The following is a 20,827-nucleotide window of genomic DNA, read 5'->3' as shown; positions in this document are numbered from 1 at the left end:
GAAACTTTTGAATATATGTCAGGTAAATTCAAGAATGTTAGGGTACCATATTTTCTCCTCTCAGATATTGAAAATATGATGCAGGCTTATAAAGTTCATATATCAAGCCTATATACTGCCACCTCAGAATACTGGAGAATGCAAATATGAATAGTATGAACAAGTTTTGTGTTTTTTTTTTTTCTTAGCCATTTATAGGATAACAAAGGGCACAAAACCTACACTTTCATATTCTCAGGCCAAACTGTACAAATGCTTTTGAAATCATTAGTGCAGCATAGGGGACTTTGAGAACCTGAACTGGCCATCTGGAGGCCTTAGAATTTGCACTGCCATTCAGGCATCATTTACATGTAAAATATAGCTAAAATTGCACATGATCATGGATTGAGAATTCAGTGACTAGACTGTAGAGTATGAGTTAGGTGACATTAAAAGATGAAGCAGGTGTATTAGGTCATTTTTTAGAAAATAACCTTTATTCAGAGAAGAATAAAAAAACCAGAAAAATGCTTTAAAGAGATAGATGGTATAATGAGATATGTATGATAAGAAGGCAAACTTGGCAGCTGTGGTTAGAAAAGTGAAGGGCAGGAAGACAGAGCACTTTACAAAGTCTGCATGGCAAATACATTACTTAGGATGCTGAGGCAGAAGGATTTGAGACCATCCTGAGCAACCTAGGGAGATTGTATCTAAAAACCAAACAATGGACAGAAATTTCTATATAAGAAATTTGGGTCTTTTTGAAGCAAAGGTTAAAAAAATGAATACAGTTTTGAGAATGAGTAAGTAGAAATGATAAGGAAGTTGGTATGGGGAATCTGCCCATATTGGGTGATTAGTTTATGGCACACAAGCAAAGACAGAGGCTTGTAGTGGTGGGTGCTGAGAGTAACTAGATAAACCAAGTCTGAGATTTCTTTGGCAAATCTAGATGAAAGTCTTAAGTAAGGATCTAGAAGAAATGCAATCAGTGCTTAAAAGAGTCACAACAGCCAACTGTAGATTTGGGTGGCCACTGGAATCTAGGAGGTAATGAAAGGCAGGAAACTAGTATAGAAAGTAGAGTATGAAAAGACGAAGCCTGGGACAGAAACCTGGGAAATATAACAGTTTAGCTCTAGGAAGCAAATAAAGCCAGCAAAAGCCTCCAGGAGGCTTTGAACACATAAGCAAATAATGTGATTTATGTTTTTTCATTGAGGTACTTTAAGTGATGCCTGAATTTTTCTGATATCCTTTACTGAATTTCTTTCAGTTCTATCAAAGGATCAGCCACCATAGGGCTTTATTCCTTATTCTCTGTTACTCTATGGTCCTTCCTCATGTCTTTCGTTTATCCTCCAGTGCAGCTTATGTGAAAAGCATCCCCTCATGCTGAGTGCAATACTATTGGAAATGGGAGTTCTATGACATTCTTTGTAGTTAAAAACACATAAGAGGTAATGGTTTCTTTGGCATTCTGATATTGGAGCTTAATAATAACTCAGTTCAAAGCATATTTTGACATCATTTTGAAGTCTTTAAGTTTTATGTTAGGGAACCATCAACATTGAAATGTTGACAGCTTCACACTTTGAAGAAGCTGTCCTAAAGTATTTCAGCTTCTAAAATGCAATCTATGACTGAAATCTCAGGCATTGCACAGAATTTACAGGCAGTATTTTATGTATTTTGAGAAACATACCAGCTATGTCCTAAGCCAATATATTGCAAAAGAACTGAGGTTTTACAGAAAATGATTAACCGAATCCACATTGATATATTTTTTGAACTTGTAGAATGTTGCTCCTTTACTAAATGTACCCTCTCAAGTATACATTAAATGCAAACAATATTGTAAACTATAAGCAAATGGTAACTGTGTGTAAGAACCTAGAGTTCTGATTTTTTATGCACACTAGTTTAACTTATACTTTGAGAGTTCTTTTTAGAAGTAAATACTTTGGTATTTGTACTTTTCTTGTGTCGTAAGCAATGCTAACAGTGACTTTGTTAATTTAGTCTGCCCTCCCACGAGTTGGTGGCCTACCAGGGTTAGACAGCGCAACTGAAGAGCAGTGACTATAGAGACTGAAGCCTCCAGATGTGAACTCTGCTATCATATTACACTATCCAGTGTCCACCTCTGGAGTGAAGCTTACTTGAAGAATTCTCTGTAGATCCTGAAGTGGGCTCTTCATTCATGGATCCACTGACTGCTTCAGGTTTCATCCTGACTATGTCAGAAGATCTAGGCCCTTCTCGGGCACATCTCTCTTACACTGGATAGGCACGATTCCAGAGAATTGGTCCTTATTTACTTTCTCTACCTGCTTGTTTTTTCTCTCTCTCTAGTAATGTGTTAATATTGGTATGTATTGGTTCACCAGAACTAGTTTTAAAATTTTCACAGATGTTTTGAGCTAGACATATTATTTAGCAGTCATTAATTTTTTAAATCAAATTATGCAAATTAAGAATAGTGAGAGTGAAGTCACAACTTACCACTCTATTGATTTTGTTCCATGTTAGTTATCTTGTTTCTGAATTTATATTCATGTGGAAATATTATGTAGTGATTTGATTTTCTACTATGGTGTTTTGAAATTGGCCTTGAGGGTGTCGTTCTACTACCAAAATTGTCCAGTCTTGTAAGCCAGTGTTTGATTGTTGCTTTGATTCTTTAGATTTGAGACATAGATGGAGGAAAGGTTAATAGCACAGCTTAGCTGAAGAGCTTTTGTTTTCTGTGACAATGTCAGTGCCAGGAGACGTAGATGAAGTGTTCTTCACGGTAGAGAGTGTCTCATCAGTCAGCACTCACGGTTGCTATTTCTCCAGTCACCTCCTTCTGTGATTTAACATAAACAAAGAGCACCCATGTCAGAAATAGAAATCATACTCATTTATAGTTGAATTTGGAATTGAGCAGAAGATAAAGGCTTTCTGTGAGAAATTTGTGGCTGATTTATAGTGGAAACAGTGTGTACTTTTCTTTGTATATATTAGGCTTTGCATCCCTTATAACAGGAAAGATTATAATAAAATCAGTCATGCATATGTACCTGGGCACGAGCAAGGCCAAACAAAGCTCTCTATGTTAGATTTAATTTCAGTATGTTTATTTATCTCTTCTTTTTCTCTTCTTGTTTTTCTCTAGTTTTCTTCTTACCCCTTTTTTTCCATTCTTATTTTTTCATATATATTTTCTTTTTAATGAGTATATACTAAATTGAACCACAGAGGCTAAAATATACTTAATTTTTTTTAAATCAAGTCATGTATTGTTTAAATAAAAATAATTTTAAAACCTAGGGTGTGTTTTTATATTCTGAACTGTATAGCAGTTTGAACTGTAATGATATTGTATTGATAATAATATTGTTTCTGTGCCATTCTTTTGAGATATGAAAAATAGTCTATGAGTTTTTACTTGGGACTGTGCTTTCCAGAGATAGTGGTTTGTTTGTTTGTTTGTTTGTTTGTTTTATCTTTCTTGAGACACAGTCTCGGTCTATCTCTGTAGCCCTGGCTGTCCCTGAACTCACTTTGTAGATAGGTTGGCTTTGAACTTATTGTGTAGAACAGGCTTGCCTCAAACTCAGATGCATCTGCCTCAGCCTTCTCAGTACTGGGATTAACTATACTGTGATCACAGATCTTTTTCTGATCTTGTTTACTTTAATAATAATGTACTTTAATAAAGGAACATTTTGACTCAGTTACTCAAAAAGGAACAGTGGTAATCACTTCTCTTCTTATACATGGTGCTATCCATGTATCTTGTAACCCCAGAGGGGCTGCATTGTCTTCACTTCACAGTTGGAGCTTTGGTCTCTTGTTCATTACCCTTCTATCCCCCACCTCTTCAGGCCACTTGGGAAAGCCTTTCTTTTACCTTCCTCAAGGATAGTTCTTACTTAGTAGCTTGTGTGGAAATTTAGCTGTTAAAGTTGCTTTCTATTTTTTTGGCTATGCACTTCAAAAAATTATTTAAACACCAAATTTTGTCTGCACAAAACTTTTTATTGTTTGTGTCATGTAAATGTTTCCCATTCATTTAATTTTTTTCTGTACTCCCAGCCTTGGAGGAGGGCCAGATGATGCAAAAGAAATCATGAGGCACAGTTTCTTTTCCGGAGTAAACTGGCAAGACGTATACGACAAAAAGGTAAGCTGTTGCTCTGGTAGTCTGCACAGCAGAGACGTGCCTGCAAAGACTTTAATAATGGAATGATAGTTTCTGTTTTGCTTTGGTGTTTGCATTATATTGGAAAATTTACAGAAAACCCGTTTTAGTATTTGACAAAGTATTATCTTTATGGTCTTATTTGGATTCTCTCTGTTACTTGTAACATAACATTATCTCCCACAAAACTGATTGCTGTTAGTTATGTTCCTTTTGTTTTATTGTGATGTGCATTTTTCTGTTGGTTTTTGTTTACTTTTTGAGACTCTGTGTCACATTTGGCTCAGGCTATTGTGGGTTTGCTGTGCATTCTGGGCCTACCTTCAGCCATACTGGTTCTCCAGTCTGTGGGCTCCAGATGTATCACATGCCAGTCTTTATCAGTTTTAGAAGTCCTTTCTGCCTTCAGATATCATAGAGATAGTGACTTTGAGTTTTTAATGCTTGCATAAATTTTTGTATGTGCACATGTTTATGGGGGTAGAAACTGAAGTCACATGTATTCTGCCTTCACTTTCACTGAGCCTGAAGCTCACTGATGATGTTGGCTTGGCTGGGCGGTGAGCTGTGGGGAACTGCTTGTCTCTGTCTCTCAGCCATGAGGTATCACTGTGAGCTGCCACACAAAGCTTTTCACATGGGTGCTGGAAATCTGAACTCACATTCTCATGCTTATGTGTCAAGTCCTTTACCTAATGACTTATCTCTCCAGCCCTTTATGTAAAATTTTAATTTGAAATTTTGATGAAATTCAGCAATTTACATAGAAATTTTATCTAATTATTTTGTCTAATCTAGCCATTTCTGGATTTCCTTATTTTTATCTGAAGCATCTTTTTTTGTGCCAAATATTTTTTTTGATACCTATAAGAAGATAAAAGTACATATGACGTGGAAAATGACTGGTATTTCACTTTTATGTTATATTGTTGACCATGGAAAATATGGTGATTTTCTTCCCATTCCTGTAACTAAGCATTTAAAATAACTGTCCATTTAGACACTTTGCTCAAATCTTAAATCAAACTTACATATTTTGAGTTCCTAGTACATGACGCTACAATATATATTAGGTCCTTCACAGCTTCTTTGAATCTCATGAGCATTCTGAAATGCTGTGAATGTTCGTTGACTCCATATAGACAGTTGTATCCACTTCACATTACTGATAATGATCCTTGTGAGATGCTTGTATACCTCAGTATGCCTCTGTGAGCTGTGTTCCACCTTTATCATGACTCTACACTGCAAAATTGGAAATAGTGAATGGTCAGGGACTCTTTTTTTTTTTTTTTTTTTTTTTTGGCATATAGAACTATAAACTTCAACTTAATATCATCCCTCGACTACACCCTGTCCGTGAAGTACTCTTTCGTAAGAACAGGAGGAGGGATATGGTTCAGAGGCAGGGCTCTTGCTTGGCATGTGTGGGGTCCTGCATTTCATTCCTAACACCACACATGGGAAATAAATAAAAATAATTAGATCTGGAAAGAAGGAAGGAAATGTTTCTTTAAAAGACAAGGGTCAGGATGCACTGTGGAATTACTAATCTACAGAAGGGGCTTCTCAGTCCTGTGAGGAAACTTCTGTGTAAAGCATGGCTTTCCTTAGCAGTGTTCAGATGGTCACATCAAATTGCTGTTGGCAGTACTAGAGAACGCTCTAGAGCCCAAGCAGTGAAGAAATGCCTTGCCTGTCTACTGGTCTCCATATATTCAGAATAAACATGGTCCTACAAGTAAGAAAACCAAGTATCCCACTTGTGAGGATAGAAATTGTACAAGGAAAGAAGCTTCAAAAATGGAACTTTATGTATGTAAAGAAATTAGAAGTTTAAAGCTTATTACAGGAAATACGAGAACAAAAATGTCAGTTTCTATGAACAGATGATTTACCATGGACTGATAGCTTTTATAAGTTCTCCGTTTGACTAGTAGGGAGCCAATATTTTCAGACAGTCTTACATGGTCAGGAACAACCTTACCACAACACCCTTCAGTTTCGCATTTCTGGGTTGATACAGCACAAATGAGTAGGGCAACATTACTCTGACAATTTCTGGCAGTGGTAGCAGTTTAACAAAGTCGATAAAAAGTCTGGTATTTTGGAAATATAAACTATGAAATAAAGTATAAAAATTAAAAAAATTATGGGGTCTTTATGTCTTTAAAGTGTGTAACTTGGATTAGTGAGATGGCTCAGTAAATAAAAGGCACTTGTTCCCAAGCCTGCTGGCCTCATTCAGTCCCCGTGACACACATCCTGAAAGGGGACAGCCCGTCCTCTGACCTTGACATGTGCGCTGTGCCCCACGCAGACCCTTCTGTATAATAGGTGATTATAATACAAATTAAAACTTGCAACTTACGCACAGCTGGGTGTTTCATCTCTAAGTTAGCATTGTTACTAACAAACTGTGTTTATTATTTCATATATTAGTTTATAATTAATGCCTTTTTTCTAATAAAAATGTTTTGATAGGATTTCACTTTATATCTCTGAGTAACTAGAATTGACTGGTAGCCAGGCTGGCCTTGAATTCACAAAGACCTGCCTGTCTCTTTCTTTTTCTAAATGTTTGCGGCAAAATAGAGATGACATATTTAGTACCTTAAAACCAGATGTAAACCATTGTTTGCAAAAACAAAACAAAACAAATAAAAAGTGAACTAATTGTAGAACATAGTAACAAACTTAAAAGAGCAGGTCCTCTGTTTTGGAACTGTATCTTGCTCCCCTTTGCAGAAAAGGACATGCCACTTGAGTCATAGAAGATTGTGATCATTTTAAGACCCTTAAGCTGGGCTATTTTTCTGGTTGGGTGCTTGCTAGTATGACTTTGTCAGCATACCGCTTCCTGCTGTTTGAGGCTGGGTTTTTCTATACAGGCTGTCTTGCCCCCATACTCAGCTTCCTCCCCCTGGCCTCCTGAGGACTTGGATTATAGGTATACACTAACAGTCCAGCCTCAGAGTTTCTTTTCTTTACTTCTCTTAATTTCTATAATTATTTATTTTATGTGTATTATTTATTTTATGTGTATTTCTTGCCTGCATGTATGTCTTGTATGTGTGTGTCTGTGTGTGTGTGTTTAGTGTGTTGGGGTGCTGTGGCTTGAACCTAATGTCCTCCATGGGCTTGGGAAGTGATCTGCCCCTGTGCTATATCACTAGCCCCATTTGATTATTTCACCATTTGGCTGCTTCTTAGTTTCCTTGGCTTTTCTATTTTCTTTACATTAAAGCTATGATTATTGTTCTAAGACCTTTGTTGTTGTTGTTACTAATACATTGTTTAATTAAGCCCAAGGTTTTAACTAGGACAGTGGTTCTTAACCTGTGGGTTGCAGGTTGGAGGTTGAACCACCCTTTCACAGGGATCGCTTAAGACCATTGGAAAACACAGATTATTATTCATAACTAGATTATTATTCATAACTAGCAAAATTACAGTCATGAAGTGGCAATGAAAATTAATTTTCTGGCTGGGGTCACCACAACAAGAGGGTTGCAGCATTAGGAAGATTGAGAACCACTGTGCTAGGGACTGTTAAGTGTGTTTTTTGTTTGTTTGTTTGTTTTAAAATGCATTTTAAAGTAAAAATATTTTAAATATTACATTTATGTAACATATAGAAAACAGAAAAAGAACAGCTAAATATTAGGGTATGAGGAAGAACAGCATGGCTGTTCGGAATATAAAAGTTTATTGACCTATCTTTGCATCTGGTTAATTTTGTTGTGTGACTTTTTCGTGTGAAATTTTTAATAATAAAGTTTAAAAATTAAATTACTAGGGATGGGGGGAGAAGAAGAAAACACAGATTCTGCTTTTCCTCCATCACATGTTTTTACCAAGATGTGCATGGATATGGGACACATGTTCTGTTAGGACGGCAGATGGGGCAGTTGGTGTCGTCAGCAGTCTTCTGTGTACTGGTACTAGCAGTTACTGACAAGCAGTTGTTGAAATCGTCAGCCACCCATGTAAACATCTTTGTAATTTTGTGTTCTTTTTGCTTTTGTTTATTTTTTAATTGTTTTCAGTGATCCTATTCAAAGTCAGAGCTTTACATGTGTAAGGCCGGTGCTTTCCCAGCCCCACTTTCTGTATTTTGAAGTTGCACCATCTGCTGCACATACATTTAAATTTAGGATTGTTAATGTCGTGGTGAATTTTCTCCTTAACCCATGGGATTGTTTCTTGTTTTTTTCTTTTATTAAGTATACAGTATATTATGTGTGTGTGTGTGGGGGATGTCTTAACATTTTACTTTTATCTATTTAAATTATAAATAAACAGATTCTTTTTAGCATGTAGTTTATTTTTTTCTTATTCACTAATAGCATAGGACTTAATGAAATGTAATGTTTAGTTATCTTCATTTAATTCATTTATTGACATAGTTGTCTGGCTGATTTTTCGTTTGTGTTTTTTGCCTTTCTCTTTGCCTACCTCTTTTGTGACTTGTTCATATTTCTGGTTCCATAATTCCTCTGTTACAGTCTTACTAGCTGTCTCTGTTATGTTATTGTTGGAGGTTGTGGTAGACTCAGCATTTTTGGTTTCACTCCCAGTCTGCTTTCAGCTGGATCACATCACATACAGCAGCACACTTTCCTCCCTTTGCCATTTCTGTGCTGCCATTTTCTAAGATTTTTCTTTTATACAGTAAATATCATAGTGTATGATATATATCAAAATACTTTTTGCTTTATAGAGAACTGTTTTGATCTTTGCAGTACTTGGGATTAAACTTAGGCTGACCACTTGCTAAGTCAGCTTTCCACCACAGGACTGCCCCTCTAAACCTTTGATAATAAGGCTTAAAATTGGTTGAAGCGTCTAAGCATTCACCACTTACCATGCATCCCCCTGGTGTTGTGTTTCCTGTGTGGTTATTTTAGCCTGCACTCTAAATCTGACTCTATACTTCAGGTGCTTTGAAAACATCCATGGAAAGGAAAATTAAAGGAAATATAATATTAAAATAATGGAAAGATGGTCTTTAAGAAGGGAGAAGGGCAATTTAAGGAAAGATAAAGCAGTAATACATGGGACTCACAGAGACTGAACAAGCAACCAAAGAAGTAAGCATGGATTGGACCTAGGCCCCTACACATATGTAACCAATGGTCAGCTTGGTCCTCGTGTGGGTCCCCAGGAATTGGAGTGGGGACTGTCTCTGACATGGACTCTGTTGTCTGCTTTTAGATTACTTCCCTCTGGCAGGGCTGCCTTGTCAGGCCTCAGTGGAAAAGGATGCTCTTAATCCTGATGAGAATTGATATGTGTGGGTTAGATGGGGAGCTCCTATTTCCTGAAGAGAAGGGTTGAGGAAGAGGGTCGGACAAGGAGGAGAGGATTAAGGGGGCTGTGATGGTGATGTAAAGTGAATAAATAAATAAATTAATGAGAAAATAAATAAATAAAAATTAAAAGTGCCCCCTTCTCCCAAAAAACAGCAGTAATACCTGGCATGCCTGACCTGAACGGCAAGGAGACCATTTTGTACCAAATTACAGCATCTTCATGTGAAAGAAACATTTAAAATGAAAAAAGAACTGATTAAAGTTCTTTTATTTAACACAAATAGAAACATCCTATTAGTTTTATTAATGATTTAAAAAGATGAAGCTTTTGCTTTCTTGATTGTTTACTTTATAGTTCTTTGATTTCTGCTATAATTTTTGGTTTTCTTCTTTCTTTGGATTTAACTTGTGTGCAATACTTGGTGTAACTAAAATGCCCACTTTGGTAGCTCTAGTTTATGGATTATAAATATTTATGGTGCATAAATGTGGTATAGACCTTCATTCCTTTGATATGTTTTATATATGATTGAGGTCAGATGTGAATTTCAATTAATATTATATGGTTACAGAAAAATAAATATTTTTCTATGATAAGAATGAATTGGTATTGTAGGGCTTTGCATATAACATAGTTATATAATACATGAGAGATTCATTTTATGTATACATATTCCATATTGCTGCTATTTCAAGTATATGTACACATGTATACACAAAATATAAAGTGAGTTTTTAAAATGAGAAACAGGGATAAAATAAACCACAATTCGTACATAAAATTAGCTACTATAGCACATTGTTTTAAAGAGATAAAAATGTAGTACCAGATTACTAAATCTAGGAGCACTAAACATTCTTGTTGCAAATGTCTATGTCCCAGTATTTTGTTTCACTAACATATAATGATTGAGGTTTTAAGGCAGCTAAGACACTATAATCATGGCCTGTCACAAAACAAGCCAGCTAATACTCTGTATTTCTTAAGCTCCACAACCTTAATATTGAAACAAGCAAACAAAAATTAAACATACAGGTATAAGTGATTTGTTGCTAAGGGAAGTCTGGGGAGACTTACTTTAAAGATCTAGTCCTACACTCATGTTGCATTTCCATCCCCAGTGGAAATATGGAGTATGATTTATTCTCAAGAATTTAAGAAAATTATCTGTCTGTATTCCTCTATTTAGAGATAGTGAATGTTAGAATATTATTCGATGCAAGAGCAGTGTGGAAAGAATTTAGGGAATTGTAATTTTCCTACCACAATGTACTTGAGTTTGCACAAGTAAGCCTAAATTTAAACATGCCTTTTTAATCAGCTGAAGGTAATGTCTTAAACACACGTTAGTTGTCTGTTACAGTAACAAGATAATCCTTACAAAAAGAGGACACACTTATTTCATTCACAGTTTTGGAAGTTTTCACTATGACTCGCGAATTCCATTTATATTGGGCTTGTTAGTGAGACAGATCATGGTGGGAAACACAGAAGGAGAAATAAAAGGGAGAAACCATAGTTCCATGGTCAGCTTCAAGAACACAGCTTGTAGTGATGGGGCACTGGAGAGATGGCTCAGTGGTGAAGAGTATTGTCTGCTCTTCCACAGGTCCTGAGTTCAATTCCCAGCAACCACTTGGTGCCTCACAACCATCTATACTGGGATCTGATGTCCTCTTCTGGCATCCAGGCATATAAACAAATAGAGTACTAATCTGCATGATAGATAGATAGATAGATAGATAGATAGATAGATAGATAGATAGATAGATCGATCTTTACACAGTCTTCAGTGATCGAAGACAAAGCTAGGCCCCATCTCTTAAAGTTCAGCACCTTTCTGAAATCAAGGACTTTATCACATGACTTCTGTGGAATCTAGATTCATATTGTAGTCACCCCAAATCTTGATCCTATTGTTTCCATCATTCGGGACATTTTCTAAAAACACAGTTACTTTCAAAGAAAGAGCTGTTTGAAGAGTAATGCATTTGCTGGATAACATATGAAGTTTATACTTCATGACATGATTGCGGTTTACTGAGTTAGCACATAAAGTCTAAATAATTTATAGTTAAGTGTTATAACTGATTTGTTAGTACTCACCATTTTTAAAGGGAGGTATACTGTTTCAAATGATACAGGAATGTCCAAAAGAAGTGTTTAGAGAAAAAAAAGATGGTATGATAATATTGGCCAAAGGAGAACATTAAAAAGAAGATGTAGTAGTGGTGTAATAGAGTCACCATAACAAAGTGCCACAGAATATTAGTTTTTGTTTGTTTTTTTCATTTTCTGTCATCTATTTTTTATTTTTTATTTATTTTTATTATGAGTTATATTTTATTAACTCTGCATCCCAGCTGTATCCCACTCCCTCATTCCCTCCCAATCCCACCCTCCCTCCCTTATCCCCTCCTAATCCCACCCTCCCTCCCTTATCCCCTCCTAATCCCACCCTCCCTCCCTCATCCCCTCCCTCCTCCTTTCCAAGTCCACTGATAGGGGAGAACCTCCTTTCCTTTCATCTGACCCTGTTTTTTCAGTTATCTTCAGGACTGGCTGCAAAGTCCTCCTCTATGGCCTAGCAGGGCTGCTCCTCCCTTGGGGGTAGGGAAGTCAAAGAGCCCGCCATTGAGTTCATGTCAGAAATAGTCCCTGTTCCCCTTACTAGGGAAACCCACTTAGTTACTGAGCTACTACTGGCTACATCCGAGCAGCGGTTCTAGGTTATATCCATACATGGTCCTTGGTTGGAGAAACAGTCTCAGGTAAGATCTCTGTGCCCAGATATATTTGGTCCTTGTGGAATGTTGGGAGTTCAAGATAAAGGCCTACTTTCTTTGTTCTCTTTTTATGGCTTATATTTGCTTTTCTTTCTCTAGGTTTGATATGGTCTTTCTTCAGTTCATGTATTTGTGTGTCCCAAATCCTTTAAAATTTTTATTTTTAGTTTTAGTTTTCAAGAGGGGGTTTCTCTGTGGGTAGCTTTGGTTGTCCTGGAACTCATTGTAGCCCATGCTGGCCTTGAGCTCACAGAGATCCACCTGCCTCTGCCAAATCCCTCTTTTTATAGATACTCAGGAGTGTATGAAAGCCACTTTAATGCTATGAACTCTTTGAAAACTCTGTTTAAAAGAGTCAAGATCTGAGGCAGTAGGGATATTTCCAATATAAACAGTTGGGGGAAAAGCAAAATTCACACCTTAATAACACAGAATTAAATTTTACTCTGCTGTCTTTTAAAGAAATTTTAAAACCTGGAAATTTGTAATGAATTACAGAGACCCAGCATCACTGGTCCTTGATGTGGGAGTGCAGCTGATGAAATATTGTAGCACAGTTTTACAAGCCCTTCCCACAACCTTCCCCACATACATGATGTGAAACCATTTTTTTTCTCTACAAATGCTTCTATTTCACTGTATTTGTTCCTGCTTTTATAGTGCAGTGGTGTGTAGTGCATCTTATTATTAATATCTTGGCTTTGATTTTTTGACTAATATTGGGTAGAGTTATTCATTTATTTTTGTTTCTTTGAGACAGTGTCCCTCTGTGTAGCCTAGAATGGCCTGGGACTTCCTTTGTAGCCCAGACTGGCCTCAGACTTACAGTTGCCCTACTTCTGTCTCCTGATGCTAGGATTATAGGTTTGTGCCATTAAACCTGGTTCAAAGTTTGGCTATGAGCCTCAGCATCTGCTTTGAAACACTGCTGGGTAGAGTCTTTCAGAGACTCTCTGTGTAAGCTCCTGTCATGTTCCCTGTTTCTCCATCTACCAGTGTCCGTCCCATTTGCCTTTCTGAGTGAAGATTTATCATCTTACCCAGGGTCCTCCTTCTTGCTTATCTTCTTTAGGTGTACAGATTTTAGTATGGTTATCCTACATTACATGTCTAATATCCACTTATAAGTGAGTATATACTATGTGTGTCTTTCTGCTTCTAGGATACCTCACTGAGGACAATCTTTTCTAGATCCCACCATTTGCCTGCAAATTTCATGATTTCTTTGTTTTTAATTGCTGAGTAGTATTCCATTGTGGAAATGTACCACAATTTCTGAATCCATTCCTCAGTTGAAAGACATCTGAGTTTATCAAAGCAGATGCTGAGACTCATAACCAAACTTTGGGCAGAGTGCAGGGAATCTTATGAAAGAATTGGAGAGATAGAAAGACCTGGAGGGGACAGGAGCTCCACAAGGATACCAACAGAACCAAAAAATCTGGGCATAGGTTTCTTTTCTGAGACTGATACTCCAAACAAGAACCATTCATGGAGATAACCTAGAGTCCCTGCTCAGATGTAGCCCATGGTGGCTGACCCTTTGATCACTTCCCCCTGAGAGGGGAGCAGCCTTATCAGGCCACAGAGGAAGAGAATGTAGCCAGTCCTGATGATACCTGATAGTCTAGGGTCAGCTGAAAGGGGAGGAAGACCTCCCCTATCAGTGGACTGGGGGAGGGGCATGGAGGAGAAGAGGAAGGTAGAGTGGGGTTGGCAGGGAATGAGGGATGGGGTTACAGCTGGGATACAAAGTGAATAAACTGTAATTACTATAAAAAATTAAAATTACAAAAAACGAAAAAACTTTGTTCAAATTTTTGTTGTCTTGTTTCCTTTCATTGTACTGGAGAACAGACCCCATTTTCCAACTTAAAAATAGAATCTTTCTAGAGAATAACTATTTTAACATAAATTTAGTGACCGTGAGGTTGGGGAAAACACACTTTTTTCAATCCAAGTGTGTTTCTTTCTGTAAAATTTTGGCAAAACATGCCAGTTTCTTCATTCTGTTTGTCATTTCCCTATCCCTGTAAGAATTATATTCTGTTCTGGTGAGACTCACAAGTCCTGGGACTGAGCGTCTTGTATTCAAAAAGAAACCCATATGTCTCTGTTGCCCTTTGGGGTCAGAGCTCTGACAAGTGAGAGCCCTGTCATTGCCCTGCACACTCAGCCAGTACAGGGTACCATGGGTCAGGCTTCTAGACCTTGGAACCATGTGAGGCTTTCCTCCCACCCTATTCCAGCTTTGACCCACTAGGGTCAGTCTAGCCCTGTCAATGCTAGCATAATCACTTCAGGACACAGTGAGAGCTGTGGATGCAGGTTTTTACAAGCTTCCAGGATTGCTAAGAATTCTAGTCTAAGGCAAGGGCAGGCATCAATGCTTGCTCCAGAAGAACAGAATTCTTTACAATAAAAGTGGAGTGTGGTCTATGACTTAAGAGCAGCTGTTTTAAGTTGTCTTTTGGTTTTCTTTTTTGTTGTTGTTGTTGTTGGTTTTGAATCCCCACTGGGCCAAGAAGGATTTGCGCTCCTCCTTCTCAACCTCCTGAGTGCTGAGATCACAGGAGTTCAGCACTCCTAGCTAAGTTACATTTTTAGTATTAACCACTGAGCCAAGCACCAGGAAAGGAGAGGATAACAAGCAAGACTGTGTTCTTGCTGTCCTGGGAAGAACCACATTCTAACCTGGTGCTCCACATCCTATAATGGCCCCTTTATACCTGTTATCAGAAACAGTGAAGACAAACTGTACAGTGTTCTCCTCTGGTTTGTGACTTCCCCTCTGTTGTGTTTCACATAATCCATTCTATCTTTAGACTACTGACAGGAAAACAAGCACCTTGTCTGCTTTTCACAGTGACTACGCCTTCTAGTCTTTTTTGTACCATTCATTTCACTGCTTGGTAATATATCTAATCATACCTTAAAAGTAACTTTTCCTGAATTGAAATCCATTGACACTATTCTTTTCTTCTTATAGCTTGTACCTCCTTTTAAGCCTCAAGTAACATCTGAGACGGACACAAGATATTTTGATGAGGAATTTACAGCTCAGACTATTACAATAACACCACCTGAAAAATGTAAGTAAATATGTTAAGCAGTTTAACCTTATAAAATATTTGAAAACAGTCTTCTCCAGAATCATTTGCTAAAGATTAACTCTACCTGTGACTTTTATTCCATTTTTGTTAAGAATTTGCAGCTCCCCAGGAGGAAATAGCAGAGTAGCAGGAACAGACCTTTTCTCCTTAGGACACTTGGAGGTCAAATTACAGTCACACTCCTTCTCACTGCTATCTTAGCAGATCTTGGCTGCCTCTTGGAATATTTGTGAAGCAGGAACATTCCCTAGTCCAGACACCTGTTCCCTCACATCACATCCATCAGAATTACACTAGTTCTGTCCCCTTGTCATTTTTAACTTTATGTTTAAAGCTAGCTTTTTCTTAAACAGTAATATCTTTAAAGACAATGCAGTTTACTATTAATTTATATGCATGTACTTTAAATTGAAATTCATTAGGCTCTGGGCAAGAAAAGAGAATGTTAGAAGATTACTCTTCATGATTATAATTATTATTTTCCATTAATTATGCACATTATTAGACTTCATTGTGATATTTCTATACACACGGATACCATGCTTTATCACATCTATGGTCCCTACCACCCTTAATTAACCTTCTCCATCCCTTTACCCTTCCTTACTAGTCCTCTGTTAAGAAGATGGATTAATTCATTGTCAGAACAGTTAGGGTGAGACATCTATGTACAACTTTGTTTTAAACACCCTCTTGTCTCATGTATCCCAGGCTGGCACTGAACTGGCTCTTCGGCAAGGATGACATTGAATAGCTGGTCATCCTGCCCCCAACTTATGAGTTAAAGCTGTGTAAGAATTAAAGGTGTGTAATACCACAAAATGCATTAGGCTATGTATTCATATACCATTTCATGTCATTCCGTATATACTAGTATATGCCCTGTACCCCAAGAAATGAAGGAGGAGGATAGGGTAAAGTTTTGAAATGATGTTTAGAAAGCTAAAAAAAAGTCACAGGCATACATATGTAACATTCTTTAGCACTTCTTCCTTCCTTCTCCTTTGTTTTAATAATTTTCTCTACTGTTGGTTGATACTGCCTCTATATGCTGAATGTCTGTGAGACAGAAAAAGAAAAGGAAATGCTATTTCTGTAGTGGTCATGGTTGCGTGATTTTATTGTTGAAACACAAACTAGTACTTAACTGGGGTCCATGGTCCTACACCAGGAGAGTGCATGCCCTGAGGGGAAGTGTCTGTGTGTACATATGTGCACTTCTGGTTCTTTTATGCCTTTAGATTCACAAGAAGTGGTTACCTTTTATAAGTGAAGATGTTGAAGCCCAGTATTGCACACAGCTGGGAGCAGGGCTCACCATCTCGGCTGGACACCAACCAAACTCTTAAGATGCCCACATGCTGAAGTGAGCTACATATGTAGGTAGATTTTAGTATCTCTAAGAAGTTAGAGACTATTCAAAAGCCTGTGGAGTTGCAGACAGTTAGTTAAGGGTTATGAGTAGAATTTATTGGCCTCTGGTCTCAGCATGGGATGTAGCAATGTGATTGTTCAAAATACTGGGAAACACCAATGAGTGGCTGAACAGACCAAGAGAAGTGCCTACCCTGAGTTCTTGTTCGGCTCTGCCATTTGGATCTAAGGCTAGTTGCATACAGACCATCACTCCGCAGGCTGTAGCTCTCCAGTAGCTTCCCTTTTCAGGATGCATCCATGTTCTCACCCAGAGAGCCGCCTTTGATGTCCTAGTACAACGAACAGTGTAGGATGAGCCAGCTTCATTCTACTGTGACAATTCTGTGCTGATGATGCCTTTACATGCTATTTTTCTTATTAACTTGTTTTCTATTTTTGTTAGTGTAACGTAATATTACTGAAAGGATCTCATGAGTTAATGACTGTCACCAGCCCCAGATAGATGCCTGGCCCAAGATAGATATTTGACAGGTATTTATTAAACAAGTGAACATAAAATGTGACCAGAGCCAGGGAGGGTTAGGGTCAGGAAGAGTTCCTGCTCTTAGCACAGTGCAGTTACCTTTGGCTACCCAGGCTTCCTTTGTTTGTCTTTCCTCCCAGTTGGCATCCACAGTCTACTTTGGTATAAGAAGATTTTGCTGCCCTTTACAAAGTACGTTGGAGGGAATCTAGCTAGTCTAGCCTGTTCTGGCCTCACAGGATCTTTCTCAAGCTCCTGAATCTAGAAATAATACATCTGGGCCTTCAAGCCGGCTTGACTCATGACTTGTCTCTGTCCTCAGTCTCAGCCTCTTCAAGTTGATTTTTTTAAACAAAAGTTTTGGCATTTGAGGATTAAGACAGCTGAACATGTAATTTTGGAAAAAAAAATAGAAATAAGTAGGGCTTGGAAATGAAGGGTTGTGAGGATAGAAAATATGTAAGCATAGACTGCAAGGTGGGGAGCCTGCTTCCTGTCTCATCTCTGCCATTTCCTAATTCTGAGATAAGAAGCCTTAACTATCTGCTTGACAGGGAGGCACAGAGACTCTGGGATAATGTCTAAAGCCCAGGTTTCTCTGGTGTGTGACTGACAAGCCAGCTCTTTATGTTTTGTTTTGTTTTTTGTTTGTTTGTTTGTTTGTTTTTATGTACAGAGGAACTTTAGATTTTATTTTATTTAAAAATTATTAATTACAATTTATTTATTTTGTATCCCAGCTGTACCCCCTCCCATGTCCCCTCCTAATCTTGTCCTCCCTCCCTCTTCTCCCATGCCCCTCCTCAAGTCCACTGATAGGGGAGGTCCTCCTCCCCTTCCCTCTGATCCTAGCCTATCAGGTCTCATCAGGACTGGTTGTATTGTCTTCCTCTGTGGCCTGTTAAGACTGTTCCCCCCTCGGGGAGGTGATCAAAGAGCAGGCCACTGAGTTCATGTCAGAGACAGCTCCTGTTCCCATTACTAGGGAACCCACTTGGACACTGAGCTGCCATGGGCTGCATCTGTGCAGGGGTTCTAGGTCATCTCTATGAATGGTCCTTGTTTGGAGTATCAGTCTGAGAAAAGACCCTTGGACCCAGATTTTTTGGTTCTGTTGATCTCCTTGTGGAGCTCCTGTCCTCTCCAGGTCTTTCTATCTCCCCTTTCTTTCATAAGATTTCCTGCACTCTGCCCAAAGTTTGGCTATAAGTCTCAGGATCTGCTTTGATACCCTGCATGGTAGAGCCTTTCAGGGGCCCTCTGTGGTAGGCTCCTGTCCTGTTCCCTGTTTTCTCACTCTTCTGATGTCCATCCTGTTTGCCTTTCTGTATGAGGATTTGTCATCTTACTCAAGGTCTTCCTTCTTGCTTAGCTTCTTTTTTTTAAATTAATTTATTTAATTTAATTTTATTTTATGTGCATTAATGTGAAGGTGTCAGATCCCTTGGAATTGGTGGTACAGACAGTTGTGTGCTGCCATGTGGGTGCTGGGAATTGAACCCGGGTCCTTTCGAAGAGCAGACAGTGCTCTTAACCACTGAGCCATCTCTCCAGCCCCTTACTTAAGCTTCTTTAGGTGTCCAGATTTTAGTATGTTTATCCTATATTATATGTCTAATACCTGCTTATAAGTGAGTATATACCATATGTGTCTTTCTGCTTCTGTGATACCTCACTCAGGATGATCTTTTCTAGATCCCACCATTTGCCTGCAAATTTCATGATTTCCTTGTTTTTAATTGACAAGCCAGCTCTTAGAAAAAGGCTGCAGAGGACTCTAAGCTTGAGTGTCCTGACTAACAATTTACATGAAAACTGAGGGATGGGTCCAATATAATAAGTCCCTAACTAAGTGGAAGGAGCATAAAGAAAGGTAAGACTAGAAAGACAAAAACAAAAACAGTTTAAAACTCTACGGAATCTCAACCAAGTTAAGTGCTGTTAAAACTACTCTGTGGATAGTCAGCCACTGTTTGATGATTAACTTGCACTCCTGGCCTCAGACATACGGCAACTGTCCTGTTGAGGATTTGTATGTTTGTTTCTCAGTCCCTAAAACCTTTGAAATGTTGATGAGAAGACGCTTTGTGTGCATTTAACTTTAACCCTTTCCTTACCTTCATTAATCAACACCAGTGGGCCTGGGTGTTTAAGCCTCAGTGTCTGTGAAGGATGACAAGTTCATTTGAAGAGTGATGCAGCTATACAGCAAGCCTTAGGTTAGCATAATTTCCAAGGTGGGTGTTATAGCCTGTGGGATTCCAACTTCTGCAGGCATCAGAAGTAGGGTATGACCTTGCTCTGCTGCTGGGTCCCAGACATACAGTAACAAGATCCCAACCAATATGGCCTGTGCCTGACAAGACATGCCACAGACTAGAACTTGGGCTCTTTCTTCATTCAGGATCTCTAGGATGAAAAGGTGAGTGGAAAGATGGCCAACCGCTCTCTGTCCTAGCTTCTGTTGCAGGGGAGGGGTCCTGGTGGCTATCCAGTGTAGTTCTTGGTTCTGAGGACCAAGAGAAATGCTTTCACTTTAACAGCTCACAGATTCCAGGTTTCCCGTGTGGGAAGAGAAAAGAAGCAATAAACCACCATTATACAGAGAGCAGTTTTTTTCTGGTAGACTTGAAACCATTGTTTCACCTTATACACCAAGATTTGGTTCCAAAGTCCATGGGATACCATTTGTTAGCAGTTGTCTTCCCACTTGCCACCTTGGTTTTATAAACCAAAAATTTTTAATTATTTTTCAAGAATAAATCAGCAGTTAAGAAAAAAGCAAAATGTTCCATTTTCTACTAACAGCTGTAGCAATATGCCAGATTGTCCTAACTGGTGTTAATTAATTGAACAGATTTTAAAATGTGTTGTCTTTCATTACATCCATCAGTGGTTCTATGCTTTCCTCTCACAGAAAAGGAAAATTTCTTTGAGACAAATCTGATCTCTTTTGCTACTGTCTAATTACATTTGTTAAATGTTCTGAGAAAAGCAGGATGCCATGTGGATGCAGAGATTCAGACACAGATACAGAGCTGTAGGGTTGATAATTTAAATGTAGTTATATTCTTTATTGCTATCATTGTACCTGTATGGTTCTCCAGAATAGGTACAGGTTCACATATATTGACTAGGCGCCATGTCCCCCAGTTCCTTTTATTGCAGCCCCCTACCAGGGCAGCACAAGTGCCCAGGGAACTGCTGCCCTCCTATCATCTCACTTGGACATGGTCACAGAACTAGCTCCACTGTGATCAGCTGTGGAGGCCAGACAAGAGCTGGAGCGGGTGGCTTTGAAGAAAGATGCGTGGCTCACAGCCAGGCTATACATTCAGGTTTATTCCTGTTGAGAACTGTGGTGTGACTGACGAGACAGTGGAGGCTGTCTTAATTCTCTGGCAACACCCAGCAGTGTACCCTCTTTCTCCAAGGCAAGACCAGTACCTGTCATGTAAAGCCTTCCTGGCCTAGGACAAGATCTGGTTACAGCCAGGAGCCTGGACGGTCCCTATCGTCTCTCTGGGGTGAAAAGCAC

The 20,827-nt window shown here is 38.5% G+C and overlaps 1 protein-coding gene across 5 annotated transcripts in view; it reads left to right on the top strand.

The window, feature by feature from the left end:
* Akt3 (AKT serine/threonine kinase 3) overlaps positions 1 to 20,827 on the top strand; it is a 239,096-nt gene that overhangs the window by 180,987 nt on the left and 37,282 nt on the right. For all 5 annotated transcript variants that reach the window (XM_060364761.1, XM_060364757.1, XM_060364758.1 and 2 more), the window contains 2 exons: positions 4,069 to 4,156; positions 15,266 to 15,368. In XM_060364761.1, the coding sequence (XP_060220744.1) occupies positions 4,069 to 4,156; positions 15,266 to 15,368 (191 nt within the window). The remainder of the gene's footprint in view (positions 1 to 4,068; positions 4,157 to 15,265; positions 15,369 to 20,827) is intronic.

The sequence above is a fragment of the Meriones unguiculatus genome, chromosome 11, assembly GCF_030254825.1.
Source record: "Meriones unguiculatus strain TT.TT164.6M chromosome 11, Bangor_MerUng_6.1, whole genome shotgun sequence".
Classification (NCBI taxonomy): Eukaryota; Metazoa; Chordata; class Mammalia; order Rodentia; family Muridae; genus Meriones; species Meriones unguiculatus.
Note: the sequence above shows the minus strand (reverse complement) of the source record. Positions and strands in the feature narration are given on the sequence as shown.